Source organism: Pagrus pagrus, assembly GCF_965226575.1.
Source record: "Pagrus pagrus genome assembly, chromosome: 7".
Taxonomy (NCBI): domain Eukaryota; kingdom Metazoa; phylum Chordata; class Actinopteri; order Spariformes; family Sparidae; genus Pagrus; species Pagrus pagrus.
The window spans coordinates 3,057,657-3,068,528 of NC_140191.1; the positions used below are offsets into that span (position 1 = coordinate 3,057,657).

At 41.5% G+C, this 10,872-nt stretch overlaps 1 protein-coding gene across 4 annotated transcripts; it reads left to right on the forward strand.

Annotated features, from left to right (window-relative positions):
* Positions 1-1,689: 1,689 nt before the first annotated feature.
* Positions 1,690-9,462, forward strand: LOC311260358 (cathepsin S-like). Of its 4 annotated transcripts, XM_084358081.1 has the most exons (10): positions 1,690-1,893; positions 2,398-2,439; positions 2,530-2,586; positions 4,366-4,490; positions 4,620-4,742; positions 5,171-5,320; positions 5,976-6,197; positions 7,571-7,736; positions 8,486-8,588; positions 9,128-9,462. In XM_084358081.1, the coding sequence occupies exons 2-10, from the start codon at positions 2,409-2,411 to the stop codon at positions 9,225-9,227; spliced, it is 1,077 nt and encodes a 358-aa protein (XP_084214207.1). In that variant the 5' UTR covers positions 1,690-1,893; positions 2,398-2,408; the 3' UTR covers positions 9,228-9,462. The 4 variants fall into 4 exon arrangements, with proteins under 4 accessions (XP_084214207.1, XP_084214209.1, XP_084214208.1 ...); XM_084358083.1 differs by lacking the exon at positions 2,398-2,439 and having other exon boundaries at positions 2,527-2,586; XM_084358082.1 differs by lacking the exon at positions 2,398-2,439.
* The last annotated feature ends 1,410 nt before the right edge of the window (positions 9,463-10,872 follow it).

Genomic DNA, 10,872 nt, shown 5'->3' on the forward strand with positions numbered 1-10,872 from the left:
GCCACCAGAAGTGCTGGCGAAGGAACTGAACCGTCCACTGGGCTCCAGGAAGACAGGTGAACCTGAATGAGTGGCCCAACTGTAATACCTGGGACCAGACCTCCTCTGGCATGAATAGGCAGTTAGGTAGACCTGTACCAGGGTCAGGGTGACTGCGTTGGGCCTCCCGCACTATCATCTCAATTTCCCAGGTAGCAGCTCCAATGATCCTGGGAGTGGGCACGATGGGCTCGGGGTCAGCTGGGAGTGTGCTAGGAGAGTAGAGGCGAGAGAGAGTATCTGGTTTCCCATCCTGGGAGCCAGGTCGGTAAGAGAGGGTGTAGTTGAAACGGCTAAGGAATAGGGACCAGAGAGCCTGCCGGGAGTTGAGCCTTCTGGTAGAGCGCAGGTAAGCGAGGGTCTTGTGGTCATTCCAAATGAGGAATGGCTTCAGGGTACCCTCCAGCCAGTGTCGCCACTCCTGGAGAGCCAAAACCATTGCCAACAACCATTGCCAACATCATACATCATAATTCCTCTCTGCAGGGGAGAGGCAGTCCAGTTGAAGCCTTCCCTGGGCTATCACAAAACCAAGGAAGCTGACCTCAGCCAAGTGGAATTGACATTTCTCTGGTTTAATAACAGTTTGTTCTCCAGGAGTCTCTGGAGCACCAGCCTCACTTGCTCAATGTGTTCGTCTGGGATCCAGGAGAATATCAATATGTCGTCCAAATAGACGAAAACAAAATGATTCAGCATGTCGCGGAAAATGTAGATGTTCCAAAGATCTAGTTTAGTAAATATCCTCACGACACAGTAGTGCAAAGGAGGGATCTATCAGGGGAAGTGGATATTTATTCTTCACCGTGATGTCATTCAGACTCCAGTAATCAATACAGGGGCAAAGGGTCCCATCCTTCTTACCCACAAAGAAGAAGCCAGGTCCGAGAGGACCCGATTAAGCCTATAGCCAGGGAAGTTGTTGTTATACTCCTACATCAACTCTCTCTCAGGGTGTGATGGTTATACAGTTGGCTGGAGGGGAGTGGCGCTCCAGGTAGCAGATCAATGGTACAGTCATACGGGTGGTGAGGTAGCAGAGACAGAGCTAGTTCTTTGCAGAACACTTGAGCCAGATCATAGTATACTGGCGGCACATAGAGACAAATAAGGAGGTTTAGGAGGGATGGGAGCAGATACTTGTACAGCTGTAGAGGTGGAGTGCAGACAGGGGGAGTGGCAAAAGGCACTCCGGCTGGAAATGGAGGCTGCAGACCAGTCTATGTGGGGGTTGTGAAGCCTTAGCCAGGGGAGACCCAGTACGACCGGGGAAGAGGGTGAGGGGATGATGAACAGCTGGAGACACTTGATGATTTCCAGAGATGGTTAAAGTGATGGGTGTAGTGCGATGGGTTATGCTGGCCAAACGCCATCCATCTAGGGCGTTTACTGTCTTGGGGGTGTCAAGGATTTCAATGGGGATGCGTGTGTCTTCTACCAGGGCGAAGTCAATGAAGCTGTTGTCAGCACCGGAGTCCACAAAAACATGAATGGGGATTGTGGCAGTGGGGTGTGGTTAAGGTGCCGACTGCTGGAGGAGAGGGAGGGGTGGCTCAGCCGGTGTTCAGACAGCTGGACAGAATCAGGTAATCAGTCAGCTATATAAGCACGCTTGTAACCTGATTCTGGTCTCTTGCAGTAGGCTGGGTCCCGTGAGAGGACCGGAGTGAAGACGGCAGAGGAGACGACAGGCGCGCTCGACCCTCAGCCGTCAGGGAGACGGCTGTTCCTTTTTGTGTTCATTGTACTTTAAGTTGAGCCACGTTTCTGCTTGCCTGTCTCGTCCTTCCTTCCCCTCCCTGTGAGCACTGAGGCTCACAGGGATAGACTCACGTGACCACTGGAGGGACGCAGGTAGATTGAGATGAATGAGAGGGCTGGAACTAGAGGAAGTTTAGCTCACCAATGTGCTCTCTTTCACTGGCGAGCCGGTTCATTGTGCAGTACGCTGCTGCTGACTGAGAGCCCTTACTTAAGGATACATGTTCTTGTTCACATTTCTAAAGTTCTTTATTTCTTCATATTTGATCTTTTTCATGTTATTGCTCATGTCCTTCAAGCTCATGTTATCTGACTGTCCTTGCTAAGAAGTGTGATTTTAAAATAACTTAATCATCATTGCCTTTATTATTTTTATTGCTTTTATTATCATTATATCATCATCATATACTGTATATCATCATTATTTTTTAAGTATCAAAACTTTCTGCCAGTTAATTGACAAATGTTAAATCTACATAGACAACTGACAAGACACCTTCCTCCTTATTCCCAGAAGACTAGTTATGATTCTCTGGTTCAGTTTTGAGGCTTTTATAGTAGAGACATAAATAACCTCTGCCTCCTTATTATTCATAGAACATCCTTATATGGTGCAGTGTGTACACGCAGTTGCTGCAGGTGATTGTAGAAAGCGACATGATGCAGATTTCAGTATCAAAAGAGGAAGAGAACAGATCATGTGACATTTCCTTCTTAAATATCGAGCAGGAACACAGAGTCAGGGTTGGTTCAACACAGAAGAAGCGATGACACCGAGACAGCAAGGCAAGTTCAGCACCATCAGTAAATATTCAACTTTGATTAGAAATATTCTAATAAGATAAGTCAAGACATTTATAAAAAGCAGAGTCCGTTCATCAATGCTTTAATGCGTCTTTTGTGTTCAGGCTGCAGGTGGAGATCTTTAAAACACAAATATAATGTACTTATAACTGTAGAGCTTATTAATGTCATCTATTTTAACATTTAATCTGCTCACTCTCTAAGATGTTTTAAAAGATGTGCTGTCGGCTTCATTTCTGCCACAGCATACCCTTTAAAAAACATTCATTATGGGTCTGAATTATTTCAGTAAAAAAAGTACAATGTATACCTCATAAATGTAGAACCCTTTGGTTTTCTAAAAGTAAAGATATTTTGTAAAAATATTATTTTGATGAAAGTGAAAATCAGCCTCAGTAATAGTACTTGAGTAAAAGCCTGGAGGTATCTGATATTAAATGTACCCAAGTATCAAAAGTACAAGCTACTTTGGCTCTGAGTAACTAGTAACTAAAGTTACCAAATACATGTAGTGGAATAAAAAGTACGATATTATATATACCTCCTAAATGTAGAAATGGAAGTATAAACTTGTAGGAAATGGAAAAAGTGAAAAAGAAATGTCTTAAAATTGTAGTTAAGGACAGTACTTAAGTGTACTTAGTTACATTCATCCACTGTGTATAAACAAATATTTATGGTACAGATTTTGGTCACCCACGGTTGTAGTACTTGACCAAAAGTCGGAATTATCTGATTTTGAGAAAGACATTATTTGCTGCACGGTATACAGAGATCTTGTAAATCCAGTCACTCACTTAAGACAGTCCGAGTTAAGAAGTATGAGACATGATTTAAATCAAGGGGCTCTCAAAGTCCAGCCTGTGGGCCAATGGTGAGCCTCATTTGTTTAAAAATACCATTTCTATACTTTCATTTTCAACAGCCTACATTGAAAAAATGTGTAGTTTATGAAAATAAGGCCAGAGTTCAAAGGTAAGGTAACAACAAATGTTGTTGTTAGCAGTGTTGGGTCAGGCATGTGTCAGCTAACCAATCAGAGCAGACTGGGTATTCAGGAGGGAGGAGCCTTAAAGAGACAGGAGCTGAAATGAAAATGAGCATAATGTGTTTCCTGTAATCTATAATATATTTACATTACATTGAATATTACAAAATAAACACTCAGCTTCTTTCAGTGTGACTCATGTTGACTTCCTTCCTGCTGCTGAAAAGTGAACATCCAGGCTGTGTGTTTGTACTTTTTCCAATTCAACTTGGTTTCCATAATGTGTTCATGAAGATCTCACCTGACCCACATTAGTCACAGTACCCGAAAGTAAGAAGAGGATCAGCTTCATTTAGAAGTATGGTTGTGTACTCTTAGCTTTTAGGAACAGTCAACGCCGCCATTATTGAGTTTTGTGCCCTATTCACTGCTTGCAGTGTGAAGCCAACACTTTCTACTACATCAAAAAACAAAGGTCCGAGGTTTAGCCATAAAACAGAATTACACAAAATGTGTAAATGTCTTAAGGACAAGGTCTTTAATTAACAAAGAAGACGTTTTCGTCTTTGCTTAGTCGTTTCTTCTCTGAGATGTCTTTTCTCTGTGTGGGTTTTATGAACTGGAAACTATTTGTACGTTTCTGACTCTTGATGTCATCCAGACAGTTTGTTGTCTTGGTGTGTCAGATAGCAGACGACATCCTGTGTCTTATGTGCTCCGTGTGTGTGTGTGTGTGTGTGTGTGTGTGTGTGTGTGTGTGTGTGTGTTTACAGGCCTGATGTTGGGGAGCCTCCTGCTCGTCTCCCTGTGTCTCACGGCGGCGGCCATGTTTGACAGCAGGCTGGACTTCCACTGGGAGCTGTGGAAGAAGACTCACGAGAAGTCGTACAGAGATGAGGTATGTGATAAAAAAACAAGTGGATGTAAATATGTAAGTTTTCTGTTTGTTGGCCCTAAAATCCATACATACTATGTATTATTAACCTAAGTATTTGACCTCACGTGCTCTCTCTCTATACGTCTTGAGGTGGAGGAAGTGAGCCGCAGGGAATTGTGGGAGCAGAATCTGATGCTCATTACCAAACACAACCTGGAAGCTTCGATGGGACTTCACACCTACGAAATGGGCATGAACCACATGGGAGACCTGGTGAGACTTTACTGGTTTAAAACTGAATGGGAAAAAAAGGGTTTTATTGATTAATGATTATCACACTTATTCACTAATCACAGTGAATTTAATGACAGCAGGAGGTCAGAAGGATACAGAGTAGATGCATCATGACTAGTTCCGGTTTATCGTTATATATGCTACAATACTGACAAGGTTGCAAGAGCCTCAGAGGCTCTGTGATGCAAATTTGTTATGTGTGATGTGATGTGGACCAAGGCTGACAATACAATACTCACTAGAACATAAGTCTGTTTTAATTAATAACAAGAACAGCAGAATGCCAGTAAGTTAAATGTAAAGTTGAATAAATAAGTTTCCAATGGTCGTTTAAAAATAGCCCTGCTCAGTAAATATAGTCCACTGAGTGCTGCTCATTTCATTAACCGTTATCTGCTTCCTTATAGACACCAGAGGAGATCCAGTCTTACAGCACATTCATCCCTCCCACTGACATCCAGAGGGCACCATCTCCCTTCCGTGGGTTATCAGGCGCTGCTGTACCAGACACCATTGACTGGAGAGAGAAGGGCTATGTCACCAAAGTCAAGGATCAGGTAAAAAAAAAAAATTTAGACACAGTGGGGTTCTTACATCTTTGTTTCGTCTCGCTACGCCTTTAATTTCTGATATTATAAACTGAGATATTTAAAGAATTATACAGCTCCTCCTGTATAAATATTGTTTCTATGACAAGGACCATTTATCACAATAATTCTTTCTTCACAAAGCTTCATTTCATGAAGTTACAGACAAATGTCAGCGGTAAGAAGTTGAAGACATGATGATCGATGAGAAATCTGAAGGTCATGTTGTGAAAAATAAATAAGAATTATAGTATTTTAATACTTTACAATGCAGAGAAATGTAGAGAAAAAGTTAAAAAAAAAAACAAATAAAACAATTTAAAAAAAAGACATTTTTAATTCATTGCAAACTTGTGCTGTGCTGATGAGTATCATTCAAACAGAGACACACAAGTATTGATTTTGGACTTCCTTCTGTTCTGTGCAACATGTTAAATATAATTGACGAACAATGAAAATCCCCAAAGAGTAGAAGACTTCTTTAACCTCTTCAACTCCGACTGCTCCGTCTTTACGAACTCATGTTGTGCTGCCAAACATGGAAATGTGAAAAGTGTTTCATTTATGTTTGAAGCTAATAAACCTGTTTTTTTTGCATTGTTTAACTCCACTCATTTGTATCCAGGGTCAATGCGGTTCCTGCTGGGCTTTCAGTGCTGTAGGGGCTTTGGAGGGCCAGTTGGTCAAGAAGACGGGGAAGCTGGTGGACCTGAGCCCCCAGAACCTGGTGGACTGTTCGTCTGATTACGGCAACCACGGCTGCGACGGTGGCAACATGGGCAAAGCCTTTGAGTATGTCATGGAAAATGGCATCAACTCTGACGCTTCATACCCCTACTCAGGACAGGTGAGTGACTGGTTTAATCCTGCTGCTGGTCAGAGATGCATCAAAGGAGGAAAAGGGAAAATCCATACAACTTGGATTCTACAGAGTGTGTTTAGGGCATGTGGGAAACAAATCCAATTGCTTCGAGGTTATAGACGGGTAGACAAATGTGGGAAGCCATTAAAAACAAAAACAAAAGGTCAGTTTCCCACAGATCGTCTCTGACAGTACGTCATTAGAAGTTGCTGTTACTCACAGATGATAACAGTCTTGGCAGCACTCTGGTCTCAGTTTGCCATTTGATTTCTGTGGCAGACGCATTTAAGTAAACAAGCCACCAGCAGAGCACAGCAGAGAGATATCCTCCTCTTTGACAATGATAAGACTGCAGCCACCTATTTCTGACACACAGTTCAACGCTAAAAGCTCATTTCTGCTGTGGTCCTCCACAAAGTGAGCTTGAGTTTGGACTGTGATGGCTCTCATAAGCTTACTTTGCTGCAGACTAAGCAGTTTCTGTATATAAAGTTCAAATTAAGGTAGATTGCCTAAAACATAGCACAATAAAACATTATTTACAAAACCTTCTGATAAGAAATGAACCATTCAAGCATTTTTTGAAAGCAAAATGGCAACAATTCAGATTGTGGCTTCTCGAATGAGAATATTTGGAGTTTTGGACTGTTGGTCACAAAACAAGGCATTTGAAGACATTACCATGGGAAAGAGGAACTTGTGATGGAGACTATTTTCTGACATAGATAGCACAAAAAATGAATCGTCCAATTGAAAATAATCTATAATGACAACAATCAGCAGTTGCATCCCCAGAAACTGCAGTGTGAGAGGTCACGCTGCGCTACGGTTACATTTTGTAAAAGGTGACTTCTGTAGGCTTCAACGTTGTTTGTCCTTCAGGCTTCATCTGGTTCGCTGTTGTTCGTGTTTGTGTGGAGGAGGAGGGCAGTTCTGAGTGGATTCAACAGACTGCTGCAGCCTCGTGGAGGTGTTGTGCCTCTAATTCCCCCGGAAAGAACAAATAAAAACTCTTATGTGTGATGTGAAATATTTCTGTTAACAAGCTCACTGACGAGAGTCTCTGTGACTGCAATTCACTTTCTCGCTCACCTCTGCCAAGAGCTTGGAAATGTAAAAAAAACTGCAGCTGAGAAAATTAATAATAACTTAACATTTTTCATACATGGGCGTAATCATCCAAGTGAGTTGGTAAAGTTGTGCCTCGAGCCAACTTCATATCATATCAGTTCACAAGACGGATTCAAGAACTTTGTTGGTTTCCTAATGAAGTGCTTTTTTTTTAATACCATCAGGTATATTTAAACAGGTCCTGTGTAAATCATCAGCTTTAACCCCAGTTTGTCTTCTTACTGCAGGTGTCACAGTGCTACTACGACCCCCGCGACCGCGCTGCCAACTGCTCCAGTTACGTTTCCCTGCCTAAGGGCGACGAGGAGGCTCTGAAGCAGGCGCTCGCCACCATTGGACCCATTTCAGTGGCAGTGAGCACCTTGCGAGATGGATTTAAATTCTACAAGAATGGTACGTTGCACATCATCAGCTCTACAGGCTTCATCTTTACTTGCACAATATTTTTTTGAGAAGGGTGAGGGGTGGAGATCGAAAAGGTCATAAAAGAGGTTTAATTTTTTAATCAGATGAGATAAGAATCAATTAATTAATTTTTATTGATCCCGGACTGGGGAAGTTCACTTGTTACAGCAGCTCAATCTTTCACATTTATACAAAAAGCTCAAGTTAACATCCCCTGAAAGTCTCTTAACTTTTGACCTGACTGCAGTGATGAAAACACTGCTTTAAAGTTTCTTAAACAAGACAGTGAATCCTTCACCTACTAGAATAATGTTTTAATGGCTAGCCGTACTAACCTTTTCGAAATACTGTACATGTGAATCAATCTCGAGGCATACAGGAAAAAACACCAGGTTAGACCCAAATAAGTATATGTTTCATGTAATCTTTAGTTAAATGGATTTCATAAACTTGATATCGGGGAAAGAATATAGTTCAGAAACCAGTATCGAGGTCAAGGTATCTGTGTAGGTACGGGTACCCAGCCATAAAAAAGAACAGAAAAAAAAAAGATAAAATGTCTCTCATCTAAGTTTTTAACTTAACGAAGGGTGTAAATCACATCAATGAAACTTCATCCGATGATTGGTTTTTGATTTTTGGGCTAACTGTTCCTTTTAAAAGAAATAAAATAATAATAAAACATGAATATAATGACATGAATTTATTATTACTATTTTGACCTCTGCCTTTTTCAGGAGTGTACCTTGACCCGTCCTGCTCCCAGAAAGTGGACCATGCTATGCTAGCTGTGGGCTACGGCACGCTGAACGGAGAAGACTACTGGCTGGTAAAGAACAGGTGGGACGTTTCTACTGCCCCAAAACTTCGTACATGCTCATATACTGAGCTCGTGTGTAGCTCCTCTTATGTTCCTCCCCATCCCCGACTTTTGTGCTATGCTGTATTGTTCAACACTGAAAACAGTGTACGCTGAACAATTAGTATGGGGTGCTAGTGATTGAGCGACTTCTGTCCATATTCTCATCATATAACTTATTGTTTTTAAATTCCTGTGCATTTAAGTTCATTGACCTGGTTGATTACAAACTGCATAAATAATGTATAAAGCACGAAACAAACTTTTTTTGATAGAGAGGGGGGCTATAATTTGAGGGAAAAGTTGAATTTCTAGATGCTAGCTGTTCGTACGACTGAAAATGTGAGGAAAGTATAACGTTAAAAAAAAAAGGGACAAGGAGATGATTTTCAAAAGGTACAGCAATGAGGGAATCGCTAGACGTCCACTTTACATGGACATTTACTAATGAATCACATTTCAAAAAACCTTGGTGTATCCCTTTAATTATATTCTTCTGTTTTTTGCTCTTCTCGTGCAGCTGGGGAAGCGGATGGGGAGACCAGGGCTACATCCGGATGGCACGCAACAAGAAGGACCAGTGTGGCATCGCTCTGTACGCCGTTTACCCCGTCATGTAGCTGCAGAGGGAACTACATTGACACTGTTGTAAAAAGAGTTCCCTTCTCTTTTTCAACAATATTTTTTAAAGTTTATATTCACACTGATTTCAAAATTTTTCTTTTTCATCAATTTTGCTACTTTGCTACTTTATATGTACCTGGCAAAAATCTCTTCAAATGATAGTTTACCATCTCTGGCCTTGCTGATTTGTTTCTGACTGACTGTGTGTTCGAAATCTATAATAAAGAGACAGATGTACTCCTTGCTGAGGCTCAGTCGAAGTGAAACATGCCAAGTCTGGGTTAATATATCAGTTTATCGATCAGTCTGATGTCGGCCTTTCAGTAAATATCAGATCTGTGTTCTGTGCCGTAGATGCGATGAAGGTGAAGATCTGACTTTACACCAGCAGCTTCAGTCTGTTTAACCTGCCATGAAAACGGTCTGAAAGGGTTCCATCAACTCTTTGGGAAATTGGCTTGTTGGTCAATTTAACTTTTACATGTTACGACAGAAGGAACGCCAAAATCAACACCGGTGTGTCTGATAAATATCTCTGTCCTGCGGACATGCTGATGCGGTAGTGTATCCTGTACGAGCATGCCTGCAAGGCAAGTTACACTGTCCTGAGCGAGTAGTGAAGCCTTGTGGTAGGTTCTTATTTTCTAGAGACCCTCTCGTTGAAACATTGAGCTGCTTTCACAGCAAGTCCTTTAAATGAATAGTTTAACATTTTGGAAAAAAAGCTTTTTTTGAGCAAAGACAAATACCGCACATATCTGCCCATTTGTAAATAATTCACAAAATTCACTTACCGGCACATCTAAGGATTGCTAATGAACGTGTAATATCTCAGTTATTTGGTCCATTCATAAACCTGTAAAACAACAGGTTGTGGTATGACAAATAGATTATGTGCAGCTAGAGGTTTGCAAATTTTCTTTGTTCACCTTTAGACAGTGCCAAGTTAGATGTTTCCCCATTCAATATATTGATTTAAAGCTTTATCGTAAAAAGCCTTTACACTGTAAAAGTTTGAAGGCTTTTTTTTATCCTGGAAAGAGAAAAATATTGAATTGTTTTAATCTCTTAAATGCTGCCAGTTCCACCAATAAACCCATGCTTTTATTTAAGTTTTATTTAAACCCACACAGCTTCAATTTAATTTGTAGTGGACATCCAAAACCTCCCAAAATACCAAAAGCTGCATTTGGGGAAAATCATTACTTGAACTTTGTGCAGCAACTGATACCAGTTCGCTGCATACCACTAACCCATTATTTTATGGCTGTTCCTAAAGTTACATAAATCGCTTGCCGTTCATGGATACTGGCCACTTGCATACAGGTGTACCTGACACTGCTGGAAAACGGCAGGGTCCTGTTTCTGTAATATAAATTACTGGGTGTCCGATCGATGCATAAACTCTCATACTCGCCAATACCAGTTCCCAGGGGTGGTTTCTCATAAGGGCAGTATGGGCAGCCGCCCAGGGCAGCATTCGTGGAGGGGCAGCATGAGCGTCCGCAAAATAAAAATTAAAAATACCAAGCGGACAGTCTCCCACACTGACCGGCTCTTTAGCAGCTGCCTCTGGGCTTATCTCGTCATCTCAGCGGATCACCCCCGATGCCGACCCGTACCGGCTGCCTTAAATTTGTT

What these genes read in the sequence shown, in the direction of transcription:
- LOC311260358 (XM_084358081.1), top strand. Translation starts at nt 2,409, where the DNA reads ATGGTGCAGTGTGTACACGCAGTTGCTGCAG. An exon ending in GATGACACCGAGACAGCAAG is followed by an intron (nt 2,587 to 4,365) that starts GCAAGTTCAGCA and finishes GTGTGTTTACAG; the next exon opens with GCCTGATGTTGGGGAGCCTC. An exon ending in AGAAGTCGTACAGAGATGAG is followed by an intron (nt 4,491 to 4,619) that starts GTATGTGATAAA and finishes ATACGTCTTGAG; the next exon opens with GTGGAGGAAGTGAGCCGCAG.